Genomic DNA, 21,738 nt, shown 5'->3' with positions numbered 1-21,738 from the left:
CGCGTATCCGTGATTTCAACGCTTCTGAACGGTGCAACGCGCCAGCTTTTTCTGTGGACATCGTCCGCTACGTTTGTAGCAACCTTCACTCTTGGATTTGCCATTATCGCTTGTGAGCATCCAGTGAGAGACCGCCAACACCCGCGATGTCGCGGGTTCTGCATTGCGGCTTCAAGTCGGTTGACGGCCTCGACCAACACTTTCGGCCATCTATACAGCGGAAATGACGCCGCTTGTTTCAAAACAATCATGTGTACGGGGTCCGCGAAGTGGACGAAACTGACGTCTCCGCGAAATGCCTTTCCCAACAGAGCCAGCACATGTACGAGGTTGGTCTCAAGGTAAGTAAATAAAACAACGTGGCCTAGCTGTACGCATGTGATATTAGCTCGCATTTAATCAAGGGTTGAGAAAAGCATGCACAGTCAATTGCTGGCGTTCGTTAAGACGTCACTTGTCGTTATTTGATTTCGCACTGTGCCTGAGCTACCTTTTCTCTCGATTTCAACTCGCAGCTGACGATGCAGCCGCGGAAAATTGAGAGCGGCGTGTGCACTTGTCGGTACGGCAGCATGGGAAACTGCAAGCATTGTGCCGCAGTTGCTTTTTATTTAAACGAATTCAATCACGCATCTTGCACGAGTGCGCCACAAACATGGGGAAAGCCTGCAGGGAAGCCACTGCTGAACGACAAGGCCAGCATCGGAGAACTGTTTGGAGGTATGATGCTTTTGGCTACAGCATTGCTTGCATGACTCAACTGTTGTCACCGTACGTCTTCCTTGCAAACCGTAATATCTGTTATTGCATCTTTATTCTGACTATCGCGTTTCTAGCTATCACTTTTTATGTGGTTCTGCGCTCGACACACTGAGTAGCCACTACATCTGAATTGTCTAATATGTAGTGAATTTCGCAATTCTTGCTCGCAGACTACAACAGCCCCTTTGTAGGGAATAGAAAGCCAGCAGAACTGTCCCCATTTTATGCCCTGGAGTACTTTCCGGGCATTGTTTCGCCATTCACTGAAACACTGGCAGAGATGGCTAAGAGCGAGGCAGATTTGGACTCCATCGAAGCAGAGAAGAAAGCCAAGCAGTTGTTACAGCTGCAAAAAATTACCCAGCTGCTTCCTGCACCTTGCAAGGCATTACACGAGCTGCAGGTGTTTGGCACGTATCCGAAGCAAATTGTTAAGCCAACAGACCACATTGAGGGGATGACGCAGCACCAGAAAGCCTTTTACAATGCAAATATTGCCTGTGGGTCATTAGCTGATCTGTGTGTGGCGACCATGGGCCAGTCAAGCTGTGTCAGGTATGAAACAGTGACAGCGGACATTGTTGCTCACCTGTGAAGTAGGTACACGATTACTTCATGTTTCTGACTTTGGGTATCTGAACTCTGACTTAGGTGGCACAAAGAAAAAAGATTCCGAATCAGCAGCACTACTGGGCACACAGTACTTCACGCTCGACGGAGTCCTGAGGAAGTTGCGAGGGCCATCCTGCATGCGAGGGCATTTTCTTCCGAGGCTACGGCATATGGTATGTATACAGTTGTAAATTTTTTCGTCTAATACATAGCAAAAAATAATGAAGAAGCTATGAACAGATACTTACAATGGTTCCCACTTCCTTTGATTCTTGTTTTGAGTGCTGTATATTCAATGGCTGACAATGACAGTATGAAAACAATATTTTTATATTCTTTACTCAACCACAGGTCTTCGCACTGAGCCCCTGGCTCGGATGGAGTTCGAGCGTCAACAAAGTGTTGAAGTTGTGGAGGTGAGTGTATACTTTCTCGAGCCTTCGCGCTGTGCAATTAATAATCAATTGAGAAGGGAAAAAACTGTCAAAGCAAAAAAATAAGACCTGATTACTGGCAGGCCTTTTAGCATTGCAGACTTCAACATGGGACAGATGTTCGGTTTATGATGATGATAGGGCAGATGTTTGGTTTATAATGATTGATGATTAAAAAGATGCTCTGGCCTGTGCCACTGAAATACGATGCGCGTTGGGGAACTGAGTTGCATTAGACTTGCTCGTGCATTAAGCTTTGAAGAGATTGAAAGACTAGTATCTTACTTGGCCGTTATTATGAAAGGCTTTGACAAGACACATATTCCTCGAGAACCTGTTGTGTCTGACTGTAACATAATTGCAAATTATTTCAGATGGGTCTGCTCATCCACCCCGACCAGCCTTGGCTGTGTGGCAGCCCAGATGGTATATTTTGTTTGGCTGGAAAAACATACCTTCTCGAGATCAAGTGTCCGCACAAGTGCAAACAAAATGAGATGTTCAACAGCTCAGGGAAGAGCATCCTTGAATACATTCAGGGGACCTGCAGTGATCCGAAACTTAAGAAGTCGCACAGATATTACACCCAAGTGCAAATTTTAATGTACTTGCTGAATGTAACGAAATGTTTTTTTTTGTCTACTCGAAGAAAGAACACATAACTATTCATGTTGGCAGGGATGACTCCTTTCTGCAAGAGGCGATACCAGGCCTTGAGAAGTTTTTTTTCAGCTGGCTTCTGCCTGCTGCAGCAAAATAAAATGTGTTCATTTGGATCTGCATGTAGTGCCAGACTTTGCTTGCCACACATAATGGAAGAAAACAGTTCACATTTTGTACTCGTGGTGTGCAACATTCAATGTCAGATTTATTCATACATAGTTGACAATGGTAGAAAATATGACCATTGTGTACCACTTCTCCCACTTCATGTGAAGGTAACATAAGCAGTTGCACTAAATACATGAATAGAACAGCATGCTTTTTGCAGCTATTTAGCTGTATTCTACATTAGTGGAATCGCAAAGAACTGCTTGAAACAGGCAAAAAGGCATTTTTATCAAGAGCAGGATACTAAGAATTCATATCAAATATAAGGACAACGCAAACACAGAAACAATTAAACCACCACACACTAGTACAGAGTCGTCCATTTCTAGCTACAACACATGACTGATACACATAAACTAGTGAGCAGGTGCAGAAGTGCTGGGAGGTGCCAGTTTCCAGGCTTCATGCATGCGTGTTGCACAGATATCCCCCATGTGACACTTTGCGAAACTCAAGCATTACTTAAGTTTGCACTCCGGTATTCTAGTTATATGTACAAAACATATAATTAAAATGTATACGTGCAAACACATACAATATAATACAAGCAAAAAGTATGAACACTCCATTGCGGACAATGTACAAAAAGCAAAATTCAAATCATGAACACAAATTGACAAGAAAAAAAAATCTGCCAGTATCCACTGTCGCATGCCACAAAGCTACATTCCTTGACCCAGTTGTCTGCACTAGTGTTGTGGTTCATAATGGGCAATAGCTGAATGCAAAGCAACTTTCACATGACCTACCAGCAGTTCATTTAAGCAAAATACAGTGAAATGATTTATAGCTTGCTATGAGAACATAAGGCAGGGCAGCATGTATTTTGTGGTACATATGATGATGTAACAAGAAAGCATTACTGTCACGCACTACGCAGATATGTGGGATGCACTAATGTTGAAATACATCTATGAGGCCTGGAAAGAACTACATATATGTACTAATGGCCAACCATGAAGCAAAGGCTTTGAACATAGAGCAGTTCATGATAACACTGCAAAAAAGTGTGGATACCAACATCCATGAGGTACCGCATTTCTAGGTGTGCACATTAAAGAACCCCAGGTGGTCGCAATTATCCGGAGCCCTCCACTACGGCATCTTTCATAGCCTGAGTCTTTTTGGGACGTTAAACCCCATAAGCCGTAAACCATGAATACTAAATATTCAGAGGCATGTCCGAACCAATAATCTGACCCCAGCCACGAATACAGTATACTGATGGAGGTGAAATGCAAGACATATCTATGTGCTCGCCACATGGGTGACATTTTCCCAAAGCCCTCTGTTATGTTGTTTCTGATAGCTAAAGTTGCTTCAGGACATTGATCACCAACCAAAAAAAAATAATAATCCAAAGTGAGCACCAATGGCAGACAAACAGCAGACAAAACCTGAGCAACATGGGAAAGAAGTATTAGAAGGCTCCGTCTGCCAGCTAACATCTCAACAAGATGACCTTTGCAACCCCAGTGAGTCCAGATCAAGGCAAGTACTCTTGTTGAAACATTGGATAGCGGACTGAGGCTCCCCCCTAACTATCGTTAGTTTTGTTTCATGTAACCCTGAGTGAGGCCAGTGAATAGCTCATGATGCAGATATGGCAGATGACTGTGGCTGTTCTTTGCGCTTAATTATTGGGAGCTGCAGGTTAGCTAGCACACAGCAGACATGAAAGACATCATTCATACATGGGATAAGCTCGGTTGGTACCTTGTTGTTCAAGATGTTATAGATTTTGATCCTCTGAATCATTCGTTCAACATGTATCCGCACTTGCGCGATATTGTATGTGTCCCGCACCTCCTCTGGTGAAAACTGAGAGGCATGGAGAAATGGAGGCATAACTAGGACAGCATTCTGGTTTCCTAGAACTGTTTGGATGCCTGGGAATCCCTTATCGGCAAGAATGGTATCCCCTGATTGAACAAGGTCTAGGAACCCAGAATCGACTGTAACGTGGGCATCGGACAGTCTACCACCATAGGCTTTTGAACAAAAGCAGATCATCCCTCCTGGTGTTACAGCCACTAAAAACTTCAGTGTATATGACCCTTTGTAATTTGAGTACAAGACTCGTTCTTGTTGCACAGTTGGTGGCTGCTCTGTACGTATTTCAGTGCAATCAATAATCATTGTACAGCCAGGATAATGCACCTTAAAACTGTCAGGCATCGTGGCCTCAATCACTCTTGATGGGGGACGAAAAATCCATTGTTTGGTTGCCACAGCGAGTGTCTTTAGAACACTCTTGAAATGCCGTGATGCTGACGTTTCGCTTACAGAGAAAAGAATAGCCAGTGATGAGTAGCTGATTCCAAGCTTTAACTTCATAAGAAATAAAAGAAGCCTATTTTCAGCAGTGACATCACATTTTCGCTCTGATGAAGGCGGAAGTATGCTCAGAAGCATTGCAAACACTACTTTGCTTACATTGCATAGGTCTTGCAATGCGTTTGTGGATTTAGCGACGCTGTCATAGCCAGAGAAGTAGCTGGTTCTGTAGTCAGAGCCACTGTGCCTGCTACAAACCTCTGGCTTGTGTTGCACACTGCTGTCGCATGTCTCAAGATGTTTCACTTGAGTTGATGCCCCTGATTCATTGATGAGACACATGAACACTGTGAAATTCTTGCTTGATGTGCTTGTCCCTTCAGTCTGTGTTTCCTGTGTAAAATTGCAGTAAAGATGAATAAATACATGCTAGTTTACAGCGGCCACCTCACTTTCATCAGTCATAACACACAAATTTATTGGCAGTAAACAAACTTCTCAAACTAGCCTCTCCAGAAATATGATGTCACATTTTGTGCACCAAATGTTGCACTGAAAAATGAGAAGGGGATGAGCAATAAGAGTACAACACTGTGAATTTGCTGCCTATGCTACACGGGGAGACGCAACTCAGCATGGTATAAGAACAAAAACATTTTGCTGTTCACATGCAGGCATTCAACTTCAGGTTCCAAAATTTTCAGAAGCTTACCATGGATTTTACTGCAGTGCAATGCCCAGCAGCAACAGTGGCAAGTAGACCTAAGTCCTCTGACGAGCTCCCCTCGTACAACAGGTTTGTACCAGTTGCTAGGTCGGCTGTCGCAAGGCCGCTGGTACCACTGGTTCCTACTGTCTCGGCTGTGTGGGGAGGAGCTGATCCAGAGACAGCGGCTGACGCAGGAGTAGCAGGTGATGAAGGGGCAGCAGAAGGAGCAGACGATCTAGAATGCCGCTGCTTCCACCTGCACATTTTACAGAAGCTTGAATGCCACTGAACCTTGTCAGTACACGTCTTTTGCACTGGGCACATCTACATGCATGCATTCACATTTATTAGTAGAGACCAACTGCTCCATGGCGAAGCTAAATGGGAAAAGACGGAACATATTACACAATCGCAGCTTCTGACGCAAACGAAAACCCAAATAGGACATCAGAGAGAAGCTTACCTACTAAATCTAGTCAGCTTAGTAGTAGGTGAAGTGGACCTCTTCTTGTACACTACTGGAAAAATTGTAGGTACATAGCCTGGATGGCTTTCAATTGTGCTCTTCTCGCCATTCACGAAATGTTTCGAGCACACCCTAGAATCCCGATTAGGCTGCCAATCTGAGGAGTCTCCAAAACTGAAATAAGTAAGACATGAGCAATTACCATCAATCTGCTGCAACAGGTGTAGTAGGGACAATCAACGAAAGGGTCGTGATTAAAACAACAGGAAAACACGCTGCACATACAGATTATTTCTCTATGTATTACTAACCTGACGCACCTCATACACTTTCTGCCCAGCTTGTGTCGCAATAACTTTTCGTTATGGTTAATGTAGATCAGATTATGTACCAATACAGCAGTTCGGGATAAATCACATAGATAAATCTCGAAGTGGTCGGCGGGCAGGAAAAGCGCATGACAGCGCAGGTCGTTTGGCGTTTCTTGTCCGCCAGAGTCAACCACGTACGACACCGCCGCGAACAGCATGTAGCATCGAAACAAAATAAAGCACGACCAATACGGAGGATGGCTCCCGTTGAAGATGCAGTTCCTCATTACTTGCGATGAGCACGCCTACGAGCAGTTTGATCATCATTCTCAAGAAACAGACGCCACAAGACTGAACACAGTGCGTCTCAAACTATTGCCAAATGTCATACTGCGCTTTCTTTATTTCCTCAGTACTATGCCTGCAATTTCAATCGAAAGGTTATCGACCTACAAACCGCGAAACTGACCAAACAGTGAACATAAGCAACCGCCTCGTGAAAACCCCCGTACACTGGTCATCAATCTGTTAACTGATTGCCGCGAACTGAAAAATGAACATCGTCCTTGTATGCTTGCGTAATATGCAGCGATTTCCGTTTACAAATAGGAATTCACTTACTTGACTCGTCGCACAGCGATAATCCATTTTTGCCTTCGCGTCTTCTCCCAAGGCTGCGACGGAAAGCTGTACAGCCTTACGCCTGGCGTCCCTTCACGACTGTGACAGTCTTTTACAGAGCAGTACCTCCCGCCCACTTTTCCTCTTCACAGCTTTGGCAGGGGGCTGATCACACGAGTCCAATGACGCCATCGGACCTTCAACAGGCGCACAGGTTCTCTTTCGGGTGCGAAAGACAAGCTCTAAAAGCGCACGCTGAACAACGAAGGCAATGGCAGCAAAGCGCGCGCACGATCGCCTGGAACGCCTTCACGCTTCTTGCTTCGGCCGCCAGATGGCACGGCCAGTTCTGCAAACTGCATTGCAGGGTGCCTATGGAAGCTTCGCTACCAGGTATCTTAACGCGATAGCGTTAAGGAGCTCGTGTCGCAGAAGAGCCGGTGTCGTCGGTGTCGGCGTCCGCGGCGTTGGCCGTGAGCGATAAATCATGGCAGGCACTTCATAAATAAAAAGCAACTTCCAAGATGGGCTGGGTGGGAATCGAACCAGTGTCTCCGGAGTGTGAGACGGAGACGTTACCACTGAGCCACGAGTTTTTTTTTTCTTTATTACTACTGAGCCACGAGTTCGATGCTTCGAAGTGGTCGATGCTTCGAAGTGGTACAAAAGCGCCTCTAGTGAACGCGGTGTTGCCTTAGAAACGAGCTGTTTCTAAGGCTCAGGCGTGCGTCGCTTGCTCAGGCGCACATTTCGTTGTCGCGCCGAACGCTGCGTTGCTCGACGCTCACCGCGTCCGATGCGGGGCGCGTAGTCGCTGCGCCGTAGCCCATTGTCTTACACCCCTTGGCGGGTCGACGGGAACGCTGTCGCGTTCAACTCTTGAAGGCGAAGCTTAAGCGTCCTCCAAGTTTTACCTTGGAAAAGCCTGCCAACTTGACTTCCCTCTTATGTGCGAAGCGCAAACGTCACTGTTGGTCTGCGCTTGCTTTTTTTTCCCAAGCCTTGCATATTTCTCTCTTGGACGGGGAGTGCTCTCATCGCACTGTGTGCCGACAGGCAGCGTGGCCTTTAGTGTTGTTAGCGCTGGTGCACGTTTCTACCCGTTTCTTCCACGGATTAAGTTATTTGCTGTGCGACGGTGTTTATTGCCCGCCGTTGATCATCCAACGCGGCGATGGTGTACTGTTGCGTACCGCTTTGCAAGTCGCAGTTGGGTAAGACTCAGGGCGTTTCTTTTCATCAATTCCAGAGTGATTCAGAACTGTTTGCAAAATGGCTCAAAAACATCTCCAGAGAAAATTTCGTCTTCAACGACAAGTCGGCATCGAGTGTGGTTTGCAACTGGCATTTCCTCGCGAGTGACTACGTTTCAGGGTGCCGCATCAGAACACTTTTGCCTGGTGCTGTGCCAACCGTGTTCGATGAGTGCCCGTGCTACCTGGTGCCCAGTGTGAAAAAGCCTCGCAAGAAGCCCGCAGACAGAACCTGTGTACCTGGTCGAAAGCCGCATAAGCGCAAAGCGGAATCAGGTCGCTTAAGGTCGCTTCAGGCCGCTTATAATTCTACACACTGGTTAAAACCCGTCAGTAGGCTACCTGAAGAGGCTGATAGATTTGTTTCTCCAAATTTAACGGGTAGAAAGTGTTGACGTGAATGTACCAAAGCCTCATGCGACCATGCAGTCATACTGAAGAAGAGCACGCGATGGCGTGCGGTAGTTATTCTGTTGTTTATAACTCTTAGCTGTCAAACCGAAGAGGCTGATTGCGCGGTCTTTGCATTATGCATATAGGGGTGAAATATCAGGACCTGACGGTTACCACTCACGCGGGACGGACTTGGAGCGGGCGCGCGTTCTCCTTCCGCGTGAACAGCGGTCGCAGCGGCGGAGCAGTGGGGCAGTGGCGACCCCACCGCGGTGCGGTGGGAGGCGGAAACAGACCCCATTGCGAAGACCGTAAGGAGAGAAGCGCGCGCACCCCTCGAGACCGGCCGTGACTAATCGTGCGGACCCGCGTGCCTTCCACAAAGTTCTACACCATTCGCGTCAGGTGATGAAATCAGATAACATATGGTTCGGCGACAACAGACAGCGGATAGAAGCCTCGATAACTTTCCAGAAACTTCGGATACATGCAGGCGCGTCCCACGCTGTGCGATTACATTTGTTAGGCGGCGAAACGTGGTTGCCCGATAAAGATAAGTACACGTGTCAATAATGAATTTCTGAAAGCTCAAAATACTGAAAGACGTAGAGCAGAGGCACGAGAAAGCGATCGCAGAATGATAGACTTGACGGCACCCTACGCAGTAGGAGGAGACATAGATGTTTTTCTGGTACAGTTTGAACGCGTGTGTGAGAAGGCAAAATTCGCGAGAAACACGTGGCCGCAACGCTTGCTTACGTTTCTGCAACGTGAGGTAGCTGATATGATTGCCCGCATGGGGAAAGAAGAAGCAGAGGACTTCGATAAAGTCTAAGCGAATGTGCTTAAAAAGGTTCAGCAGAAGCATTCAGGTGGAAATTCAGGGAGGTCGAGAAGACCAAAAGTTAGTCATACTGAGATTTCGCATACACCTTGGAGGTAAACCTGCAAGAATAGCTCAGAAAAGTGGGTGCACTCGGCGACGCTGAAAAGACAATACAACGCGTTGCATTAGAACAGTTCTACCGCCGACTGCCAGAAAACGTGAAGTATTGGGCTCAGGATCGGCCAGGTGCGGACACGATCACGAGAGCGGCCGATCTCGCTGAGGGCTACGTAACTCGCTGTGAGTTCGAAAGCGACGAAGATCCTAAGAAGATGAATAAATACAGACCCGGCAAGCCAGAGCGATGGTCCAAAACGAGTCAGTATAAATCCAAGGAAAAGTCAGATTCGGTGAAAATTAGTGACGAGAACAGCAAGGGAAAGGGGGAGCCGCCCCAACAGATGGCAGAAAGGCAAAAAAAAAAGAGAGCTTTCGAGGCAAAGAAACCATTTGTTTGCTACAACTGCCAGCAAACGGGGCATATTTCTGTGGGGGCTAAAATCCCGAAGTAGTGTTGATGTCACTAACTAGTAACGAAGAAAATCTTGAATTGCTAGAACCGTACATTCTAGACCTCGTGGTAAATGGCAAACCGTGTCGGGTGCTTCGCGACTCGGCAGCCAAAATAGACGTGGTGCAACCGTCGTACGTAGATGAAGGGCAGTTCACGGGAGAATGTGCTTGGATAAGGCAAGCCGTAGAGGCCTCCAGTATTTGTCTCCCTGTGGCAAAGATTCGTATCGAAGGCCCTTTTGGAGTACTGGACACTGAAGCCGTCGTCTCGGCACATCTCCCGCCATAGTATCCATAATTGTTTTCTAACAAATGTGATGATTTGCTGCGACGCAGGGGAATCGGGTTTAGTGACGGAATAGTACAAGCCCTAACTCATTCCAAGGCAAAGGAGATCGCGGCCAAGGCAGTGTACGAATGTCCAGTGGCGGAGGAAACAGGTTTGACGGAGGATTCGTCAACCAGCACCTAACAAGACAGCCCTATAGGGGATATTGCGGGAAGTGCACTAGTTAATAAAGAGGTCAGGAAAGCACCGGAGTCTGAAATGTCTCGAGAGGCAGAATGCAGAAGAAAGTTATTGAACGTAAGCCCTGCCACATTGATTGCTGAACAGGAAAAAAGATACCACCGTGCGGAATCTAAGGCCAGACGCGAAAGAAGGTGTGGCCAAACAGAACATAAATTTCCTCAGGAGGGCAGGCGTCCTGTATAGAAAGTACGCCAGTCTAAAGCGAGTGAAATTCGACGCACTCGTGGTGCCCGATCCCTGCACCTGGTCCACGGGGGCTTTTGGACAGGGCATCTGGGCATTCGGAAAACAAAGGACCGCTCACTGCAGGAGTTTTGCTGGCCCGTCTGCGACACATGTCAATGCATAGGCAAGCCCGGAGATAAGGCTGAAGCGCCAATGAAACTTGTTCCCATTATAACGGAGCCGTTTCACAGGCTCATAATAGACAGAGTGTGACCACTTCGTGCAACGCAGTCTGGCTACCGGCATATTCTCACAGTACTATGCCCCGCAACGAAATTCCCAGAGGCGGTGCCCCTCAAAGAACTAAGCTCGGTGGAGATGGTCAACGCGCTTTTGTCTATCTTCGCGCGAGTAGGGTTTCCCGCAGAAATCCAGTCAGATCAAGGATTTGTCTTTACAAGCGCACTGACCTCGACATTTCTGGAAACGTGCGGTATTAAAATTATCAGTGCATCATCTGCAGTCAAACGCGGTAGAGAAAGCCCACTCAGTCATGAAACGGCTTTTGCGAGCCATTTGTTATGAGCACAAAGCCGACTGGGAGGTTTGCTTGCCTGCAGCAATGTTCGCGCTTCGAACTGCACCGAACGAGTCAACAGGGTTTTCACCTTCAGAGCTTGTTTACGGTCGCTGCCTTCGGTCCCCTCTTCGCATTCTTCGAGAAGCCTGGGAAGGCCGAGTGGACGATCCTTTGGTTGTGGCCGATGTGCTATAGCTGTTAGACAGACTGCACACATATCAAGAATTAGCAGGACAGGAAAATGCGCAGGGCACAAAGCAATGCTAAGCGATACTATGAGAGGACGGCTCGAACGCGACGCTTTGAAGTTGGGGAAAAGGTAATGATCCGTAAACCCTCATTGAAAAACAAACTACAGGTTCAATGGCAACGACCGATTGACATTATTCAGAAGTTACCTGAAACAAGCTACGTAATCAAAGTACCGGGAGAACGAAGGGCACCACAAGTGTACCACAGCAATTTCCTTAAACCCTACCGGCAGAGGGAGGCCATTGTGAACATGTCCCTTAACCAACCTGAGGAGATGCCTGTCGACTTTCCGGTGTTAAAATCAATAACGGGGGCAAAAGACATTCACGAGACCATTGACAAGCTAGCAGAGCAGGCAGAGTTGAATACCAATCAAAGGGCCGAACTGAGGGAACTCGTGTTTGAATTTAAAGACATATTTTCAGACACCTGGCAGGACCACTGCGATCATTCACGATATCGAGTTAATCTCATCTGACCCAGTTCGTCCGAAAGCTTATCGCGTTTCATCTCGTCCACGTCAAGATATGGCCGCTGAAGTAAACAAGATGTTAAAGCTAGGTGTAATCGAGCCAGGAGAGAGTGATTATACGTCGCCTCTTGGTTGAGGTCCTAGGAAAGGAGCCGCGACCGTGTATAAACTACCGCCAGCTCAACTTAATCACGAAGGACCAGACCTACCCAATACCAAATATCGAGGAAAGGCTTGAGAAAGTGAGCAATGCTAATGTGTTCTCTATGCTTGATTTAGTCAGCGGGTACTGGCAGGTTCCGTTGAGCGAGAGGGCAAGTAGGCTTGCGGCGTTTATTTCCACGATGGGAACCTTTCGGCCGAAAGTCCTGATCTTTGGATTGAAGAATACTCCCTATTGTTTCTCTAGCCTTATGGACCAGGTGCTATGGATAATGGAGGACTTTGCACTTCTGTATTTCGATGACATGGCAACCTTTTCTTCATCATGGGCGTACCATATGCAACACCTGTGAACGGTGTTGTGTCGTCTACAAGAGGCCAACTTAACTGTCAATTCTCCCAAATGCCAATTATGGATCGCGGAGGTAGCTTATCTAGGTCATGCAATATGGCAAGGCCATCGTCGGCCTTCCGAGGTTAAACTGATCACAATAGACAACTTCCCGCAACCACGCACGAAGCGGGATATCAGGTCATTTCTTGGCTTGGCAGGTTATTAACAAAGATATATCCCGCGTTATTCCGAGATTGCAAATTCTTTAACAATGCTCTCAGAAAAACAACCGCAAATGGTAAAGTGGGATGACGATAAAGAAAAGGCTTTTAGTATGCTGAAGAAAGCACTAACGAGTCAGCCAGTGTTGAACGCGCCTGACTACTATAAGCCATTCATTCTTCAGTGTGATGCCAGCGACCGGGGTATGGGGGTGGTGCTTTGTAAAAAGAGAGATGACGAAAACGAACACCCCGTACTGTACGCCAGTGGAAAGCTTTCAGTTTGTGAGGAAGCATATACAGTGCATCAGAAAAGGAATGCGCCTGCATAGTATGGGCGGTGCAGAAGCTAGCTTGCTATATTGCTGGTTCAAGGTTCACCATAGATGAACGAAAAAAACCAGTCAAAACACAAAGGACAAGAGGAGAGGTTCACACCACAACGACTGGACTATCAACTGAGGTTTATTAGAATCGGTGTAGTCCCAGCAAGGCCAGCAGAGCATGCGCAACTGCATCATCGCTAATCACATAGCATGAAAAGACAGAAAACGCTTCTATCGTGACCGACTTAGGAATTCAAATTCTCTTTCAAGTAAGCGCACAATTCCTAAGTCGGTCACGATAGAAGCGTTTTCTGTCTTTTCATGCTATGTGATTAGCGATGATGCAGTTGCGCATGCTCTGCTGGCCTTGCTGGGACTACACCGATTCTAATAAACCTCAGTTGATAGTCCAGTCGTTGTGGTGTGAACCTCTCCTCTTGTCCTTTGTGTTTTTGACTGGTTTTTTTGTTCAAGTATGTACCAACTGGCCCAGATTTCAACCCTTCTGTTCACCATAGAGACTGACCACTGTCCCCTCACACGGCTGCAGTCCATGTATACGAAAAACGGCCGTCTTTTGCGCTGGAGCTTGGCTCTTCAACAGTACAACTTCGATATTCGCTACAAGAAGGGTAAACTTAACGGCAATGCCGATGGTTTGAGTCGTTGCCCCTAAAGTAACGAAAGCCTCATGCTCACTCTGGTTTCCATGGCATTTTTACGTTGATATCGTTTTTCATACGTTTTTTTTTATTATCGGGAAGTTGTAGTTGATTGTTAGCTGATTTTAGTAACCACTTGTTAGCGCTTTCAAGAAATGGCTGTTTTTAGTGTTTAGGGGGGGGGGGGCGGAGGACGCGCGAAAAGGGATGGGAAAGCAGTAGCGTCTTTTCTTTTTTTTTAAAGCCTGGTGTGTATTGGGGGAGGGTGGACTTGTGCTCGCTTACTTTGTGGTTGTGGGTCCGGCACTGTTCTGGAGTGATGGCTTGACCAAACAGGAGACGAAAAGTTGTGAGACCGGTTAGCAAGTCCGGTTTCACCGGACCGGACCAGGGAGAAAAGGCACAAGAGCGCCAAGAGGCCTGATAAACGACTTCGAGGAATCTACCAGCTACGAACCAAGGGTTCATTACCCCTGAGGGAAATTCTGCTGCTGAAACGCCGATCCCTCGACCAGTGGCTGCTGGCCCCTACGCGTCGGCATGTTCCTCTCCCGCCGGAGATGCTGTTACAGTTGGCGTGCAACACCTCGGGCAAAAAATTATGCTCGAAGGACCCTGCTCAACTGAAACGGAGGATGGATTCCTAATTTGCTATGGTTGTCTCGTGTGGCTGTATGTGTGGCAGGCGCCCCGTATTGATGACAGGCCCCTTTGTGTGTATGACCAAGGGGATAACCCTTTCCACGAACTGTCCAACTCTAGGGGAGAAGGCTTTCCGTGAACGAAACAGGACCCGTGGGTTGCCGCCAGAGGAGGCAGGCCTGTGCAAACTCACCTGGGAACAGGGATCAGCCACCTATCTCCGATCAGACTCAGTGCATATCACGTGACGTTGAGGTGAGCAAGATCCCGCCTACAATTTTAGTGGGCCTATTTATGGGGCCCCACAATGTACTTTTTCAATTCATTAATTCTTTTCTTCTTATCCTTCACGAACCCTTGATAAAACCGTGCAAGTTCCGCACTAGAAATCGTCTCGTCCTTGCCTTTTCGCTTTGTTTACACCCGAGCGCTCCCGATTAACTGCTTGGTGTCAATTCTCGTACATCACGTATAGATTACAAAGCGTAAGGAGAAACACTGACCTGTACGGCGCCGGTTACATTGCAGATTTCAACTTTTATTGTATGCGAGGGGCCTCTTACGGCGCTTGTCTGCAGGCGGAGTGACTCTACCTCGACAGCCGCACTTGTCGCTCGTATTCCACAGCATATTATATGGCCAGCGTTAAACGCAGCCTCTCCTTCTACAACACATATCTGCGTTTCCTTAGCGAGGTAAAAGATCGCGCTTAGAGATACTTGAGGCACGTAAGCCGCCTGCCCTTGGAGACGCGCACGCTTTCGTGTCTCCTCCATCACCTCTATCCCCGCCATATTGAAACGTTCTCCGCGCCACCTATAGGTGCTGAAAAGTGAGAACAGTGACCGTGGATCGTTTACTTGAGATGTAATGCTAGTCGCTCATCGGTGACATCAATTATGTTAGAGACATATCAAAACACCTAGATTTTGTGCATGTAAGCACGATTGCATCACTCTTAGTAATGCCGATGTGAGCGACGCCAACGTGGGCGTGGCGCTACCAGGAAAAAATCAGAGCCATTCCACTCTTGGAAGGTGGATGACCAGCGTAGCTGCATATAAAGAAAAAGGAATAAAACAACAACAAAATATAACACAAACACGCACGTTATGTTTATTTGTATTGACGTCTATCTCGTGAGCACAGTAATTATGCCCTTACGGTCGCTATGATAGGCGGCCATGGGCTCTTTGACGACACTGGAGACGTTCTTAGCGAACGGTAGGCCTATGCACGACCGGTGGCGCGTCGTAGAGACGTTGGCCTTGATGCAACCTTCAAGGTCGAACCTTCCCAAGGGAAGCGCCAAGAACCTCTTTTCGTCGGGGGGAGACATCTTCGTTAAAGTCAACCACAATGACGACGTGATTGGGGAGTCCACCGGGAGGATCCAGCCAACTGCGTCTGTCACAAAGTCGCCTCGCTCCGGCATCAACGCGGCGGCCGTCACGGCGCACGCGTCGGCACCGGCCGCGCTGTCCTTCTCTGCGCAGATCACAGCGCATCGAACCATCACCGGGTTTGATACGCGCGGCCTGCGACGCACCTGGGACACGTACGCCTTTGCCTTATGCGTAAGCTATTGTAGCTCTATAGAGACGCCGCCATCGTTTTTGACTGCGCGCACATCACGAAACGCTGCAATCTATAGCCTAATGCTTCGAACTCTCTCTGTGGCGGCATTGAATTGACCTTCAGCGGACAAAGACTGGAGTCGAGTGTCCCTATTGAAAGCCATATGCCGCACAAATCTCATATCCAGTAATCCGGTATGAAACATAGGTTCCCATATAAAAACCCATTTTCCCTGTGCCACATGATATCGTTGAGTGAGGGAGCTATGACGAATATGTTTTTTTTTTTCAGTGGTGCAAGACCTCTTGTCTTTCCCGCCAGAAAAGGAGCACGCGAATCGAAAACTGACTTACCTCCAAGAATATCCACACGTAGATTGGTACCACCTCAGCTGAATAGTGTGCGTCCTGCAAGAGGGCAATCAGTGTCTCCCATTTTGTGCGCGCAGTCGTCCTTCCTTCGTCGGTAAAAATTGATGAGTGCCACACATGCAAAGTGCACACGTACGTTGCTTTAAATTTAGCGTCGTATTATTTTGTTATTGGCTAAGACATTTTTTTCGCAGTAAGCGTTGCCACTAGCCACTTACTGTTGCAATCTCGTCTTCAGTGTAGCTTTTTGACGGCCCTGCCTTTAGTGAACAACAATAACAGATGTTAGTAATCAAAGTCTGCGTACCTTTTCCGACAATATACGGATAAAATAAATGACATCACTCAAGAAAGGAAAATATTGTCAACCGTCCAATAGTAGCATCAACTACAAAGAAAATTCCCAGCAAAGAAAGCTTCGCAGTGGGAAAGTTGGTCCTGGTTCGTGGATCGAACACAATTAGCGCTTTTCCAGGATGGCTATCTCGGCCAAGTGGCAGACGGCAGAGCAAAGCCGAATTAATTAACAGCTCAGGGACAGTGAATGTCTCGAGTGTTCTCGGCAGCAAAAGGACAACACGCCGTATTGCAACAAAAGAAAGTCTTTGTTTCGTCTTTGATAGCGATAGCAAAATATTAGACAAGCATACGATGGTTCGTAGATTTAACGGCCGCCTGAATTGCAGGAAAAAATTTGCTTACTAATTAAGCGTGGTGTCACGTGCGCACAGGCAAACATGGAACAGATGTCATTCGATGAACACATAACTGTCAGCGCAGGCACAGGGGTCCTGCCACGGAGTGAAGCATACGGAGTAGCCTGTCTTGCAATTCCCAGCGATAACAGGCGCCCATTGCACCGTGCCGCTCACCTCCCTCCGGACTCCTTTCAATTCCTCGCTGTTCGCGCCAAATAAGTCTGTCGAAACGAGCGTGCCGAGAGCCCTTTCAGCCATGGCGCGCTTTCGATGCTTTCTCCGCTTGAAGCGGTGCATCATTGCGGGAATTTTTTCCATTGCGACTGCAGTGCACTAGCGGAGATAAATGCGATGCGCTCTTTGAGCGCAGCAGGAGCAGCACGTTGGCGTGTGATGGTGTTTGAGAGTGTGAAGGGCATTGTGCGTGTGTGCCAGCCTGCTACTTTACTCACCGCCGTTGCTTGAATAAAAAAGCATTTGTTTTAAGCAGAGCTACAACCTAAAGCAAGTGTGCTGCTGTTCCTGAGGGCTCGCGGTATATGCCCTTACCAATTTCGGGGCCCTGCTGCCACCAGTCGATGAAGAACCAAGTGGCGAAGTGCGTGGTATGAAGACACTTGCTGAAGGCTTCAATTGTAGTCATAGACGTTAGCCTAGTGGCATGCTGAAGCATATGCCACGACGTAAACCGAAACGTGCCCTAAATTGAAGGTCATAACCACCGGCAAAATACAAAACACGCTCAAATAAGCAAAGCTATATATCAATTTTCTCTTGGAGGTGTACTGAATGTACACATGCGTAAGGCAGTTTACAGCTTCTCATTTGTTTTTATTGACGAAAGTAACTTTAGTGAAATCATACCAACGTGAAAAATCGAATATCTTAACAGCTTTCTTTCTAAAACCTCCGGCTCGCTTGAAAAAAGGATCTTTGAAAGAGACTGATGCGGCTCGCTATAGGCAGGCCGGCCGTTTGCACGCACAGAACAACTATTTCTTCGGTTTCGTCGCTGAAATCCTTGAGGCTGATAAAAATAAGGTAATCCGCAGCAAGGACTCTTTCGGCTTCGACGAAACACCACGATTATACGCCGCAAACAAGAAACTTGAGCACAGTACCAAGCGAAAGAGCCGCCGTGAATATAGCTGTCGTAGTCACTTTCGTTTATTTGAACAGTGCTGTCAGCACAAGTAACGGCTTCTGGAGTTACAGTAGTTACCATAGCATTTGTGATAGCGTACTTAAGCAGCAGCATGCGGTGTCGTCTGTGTAGTTATAAAAATACAAAGTAGTGTAACAGGACACCCAATGAATTGAGAGCGCTGCATGTTCTTGTAATTATTCTGTTGCACAACCACAAATAACTCATGACGATTGATTGGTTTTGGAAATTTCTTGTCCAACACGGCAATTGCACTTGGTGGCAAAAGGATTCTCTAACGCACTGCCCGTCAGACGCTTTGTTTCACAACACTGCGTGGTTGCACTTCCGAGTGGCACTGCACAGTACCACGCTGCGAGAGGACAAAGTTTGTGAAAAGTTTAGAAAGAAAGCAGTTGACACTGAAGTTCTTTGGCAGCTTGGTGACTTGACAGAGGAGGCACTAAAAGGCTTCATACTAGTGTGCAAATCACGGTCATCTGATGCAAACCGTGTGACCACTGTTGGTTCATGCTCCTTTACGCAAGGCATTAAAAAAATGGTAAGCACCTGTTATGTCTGAACACGGCCAAGGGCACTAAGTACATGTTTACCACAAGGCAACCCCACCCATTGGCGCCTATCCAGAAGTCAACGCAGGGCTGACACCGACTGTTGACGGGTCCACAAAAGACCCCTCCTCTTGCACCTGACAGCCTCAACTAATGATGAATAGGGCCAACGTCGAATGCTACTGTGGGAACAGCTTCGACCTCGGATTCCCAGATTGCTACGCACTTGCTAAATATGCGGGCGCATATTAGGCAACATCGGAGGCGGAGTTCGTAGGGACGGTGCGAGATCATGGGTGGAATATTGTGACCGATTCGACGATTGTGGTTGGCCGCGATACAGTGATCAGATTCCCTGGTCTAGTCGCCTAGGGAAGGCAACGGTATTAAAAGCGGGTACCTTTAGTGCAGTGAGAGAAGGTGCTGATCTGTCTTGGTGTGAACTGAGACGTTTAATATACTCCTGCTGGAGTGGGCTTCCGTATCTGGAGCCAGCGTAAATGATGTAAAATAAATCCTTTTTTTTTTCATTCCTACTATCTGACGTATTCGTCGATTAGCTTGGTGGCAGAGACTGTTGAAGCTTGGGCAAGGTGGTGTGACATTCTTTTACAACAGCACAAAAGGCTAGGACGAGACGAGTGCACCTACACAGTGCTGAACTTACAACTGCTTTTATTGAGACCAATTCCACTGCTTAAATACGGTGACAACCAATCTTAAATGAATATACACAAAGACACAAAATTGGCGAGAATGACAGTACCTGGGCACAAGGGTACAAGGGCACAAGTAGGTGGACACAAGGGCACGGCGGTCATGGCCCTGGCTACGAACCTCGGTACCCCAAGTTTCGACGAAAATCAAGATAAGTGGGATATTTACTTGACTCGACTGGAGGCATTTTTGAAGCAAATGAGATTAAGACGGATGATAAGAAAAGGGCGCTCTTAGTTTCGACACTGTCAACGAAGACGGTAGGCGTTCTTGCTGGACACTGCGCCCCCCAGAAAGTAAATGGCTTGAGTTACAAGGACGCACTTACCATCCTAAATAACCACTATGCGCCGATGACTAATGAGGCTGCTGCAAGTTACAAGTTCTTTACAAGGGATCAGGCTGCAAGCGAATCTGTCCGGGACTATGTTGTTGAGCTACGCAAGCTTGCGGATAATTGTCACTTCGGCACTAGTTTGGACCGTATGTTACGGGACCGCATTGTTTGTGGCATCCGGAATCGGGCGGTGCAGCAGACGCTGCTTGAAAAAACTGAGCTCACACTTGCCCAAGCTGAAACGATTGCCATAGCGGCAGAGACAGCCGCACTCGAAGTAAGCGCCATGACTAGACCTGATAATGAGGCAGTGTTGTGCACTGTAGCGAGTAAATCGCGCCGATATCAGACCTTCACCTAAGATAAGCAAAGCCATACTGAGTGCGCACGCTGCGGAAACTACGATCACGAAGCAAGCGACTGTCCGCACAAAAAGAGCAGTGTTTTCGCTGTCGAAAGACTGGTCATTTCGCAAGAAAATGCCGCTCCCAGCCGGGGCTCCGGGCTGGTCGTAGGCGCGATGGCATCGCTAAAGCAGTTCATTATGAGAGCGCTGTATCCGAAACGGAGGAAGGCGATATTTCATCAGTCTTCACATTGCAGGAATCACGGGAAAAGAAATCTTTGCTCCAGGCTTTCCACAGAGTTATCCACTGGGGTGGCGTGCCCTTGAACATGATTATTGACACGGGATCAACGTTTTCTATCATTCCGCCGGAGGTGTATCTAAACCACCGTCTGAGTTGGCCACGCTTATCGAAATGCAAACACACGCTCATCTGTTACTTGGGCAAGCTACCCATTGTCGGTGAACTGCACATTGAAGCCCATTTTGCCGGGAAGACTGTACCTGCCACACTGATAGTTACAGGCTGCTCGGGTCCCAGCCTTTGCGGAAGGGACTTAATCCAAGCGTTCTCGCTTTTGCCGTCCGGGTTTCTCGCTGCGGTTCAATCGACGTCAGCAGATCCCGACAGCCTCAGGACCGAGTTTCCTGCCCCTTTTGAGCCAGGACTGGGAAACATTCAGGGGCCACCTGTGTGAATGCGATGCGTCGCCTTCGGGTTCAGGTGCCGTAATCTCGCACCGAATTGGAAAAGTGGATAAGCCCACTGCCTTCCGTTCACGCACGTTAACACACGCCGAAAAGAATTATTCTCAGCTCGAGAAGGAAGCGCTCGCACTGGTATTCGGAGTAACAAAGTTTCGAGACTACCTGCTGGGCCGCGAGTTTGTATTGGTCACGGACCACCAACCACTGGTGGGACTTCTACGAGAAGGTCGATCTGTGCCCCCAATGGCGTCGGCACATATTCAGAGATGGGCTCTGTTTCTAAGCCAATATAGCTACCGCATAGAGTACAAGGCCGGCAAGGAAAACGCCAACGTGGACGCACTCAGCCGCTTGCCCGTGCCGATAACAGACATTTGTCGATCGGGCACCCTACCAGAATACGTGTTGTCTTCAGAGACCCTTGACAGCTCGTTCGTGCCAGCGGATGCCATACGGGCGCTGACGAACGGAGATGAAAACCTTAACGTTGTGCAGCACTTTGTACTGAATGGATGGCCTAAACGCTTGTCACCGTGCCACAATCACCTACAACCTTATTTTTGCAGAAGACTGGAGCTGTCAAGCGTAGAAGGCCTGCTCTACTGGGGTCATCGCATCGTCGTACCCCGCAAAGCGCGAGTCTCCATGCTCGCTGAGCTACATCGGTCACACCAGGGTGCATCAGCGATGAAAAGACTGGCTCGGACGCTGTTCTGGTGGCCTGGGTTGGATGGTGAGATCGAAAGCCTTGCACGTTCGTGCATCTCATGTGTACAAGCTCAGCCAATGCCCCATCGACAGGTTCCTATCTGTTGGCCAGAAACGGGCACCAAATGGTCGAGGCTTCACAT

The 21,738-nt window shown here is 47.8% G+C and overlaps 1 protein-coding gene and 1 long non-coding RNA gene across 3 annotated transcripts; one reads left to right on the top strand and one right to left on the bottom strand.

Annotated features, from left to right (window-relative positions):
- Window positions 1-304: 304 nt before the first annotated feature.
- Window positions 305-2,584, top strand: LOC142575091 (uncharacterized). Of its 2 annotated transcripts, XR_012826560.1 has the most exons (4): window positions 305-341; window positions 516-1,547; window positions 1,726-1,790; window positions 2,183-2,584. It is a non-coding gene; the product is annotated as an uncharacterized LOC142575091 (long non-coding RNA). The 2 variants fall into 2 exon arrangements; XR_012826559.1 differs by having other exon boundaries at window positions 324-1,547.
- A 1,484-nt stretch (window positions 2,585-4,068) lies between these two features.
- LOC142573876 (uncharacterized) lies at window positions 4,069-17,706 on the bottom strand. Its single transcript, XM_075683093.1, has 6 exons — window positions 17,613-17,706; window positions 15,581-15,904; window positions 7,024-7,165; window positions 6,089-6,265; window positions 5,629-5,881; window positions 4,069-5,309 (listed from the first exon to the last, which is right to left on the bottom strand). The coding sequence occupies exons 1-6, from the start codon at window positions 17,704-17,706 to the stop codon at window positions 4,230-4,232; spliced, it is 2,070 nt and encodes a 689-aa protein (XP_075539208.1). The 3' UTR covers window positions 4,069-4,229.
- Window positions 17,707-21,738: the final 4,032 nt, after the last annotated feature.

Source organism: Dermacentor variabilis, chromosome 3, assembly GCF_050947875.1.
Source record: "Dermacentor variabilis isolate Ectoservices chromosome 3, ASM5094787v1, whole genome shotgun sequence".
Taxonomy (NCBI): Eukaryota; Metazoa; Arthropoda; class Arachnida; order Ixodida; family Ixodidae; genus Dermacentor; species Dermacentor variabilis.
Note: the sequence above shows the minus strand (reverse complement) of the source record. Positions and strands in the feature narration are given on the sequence as shown.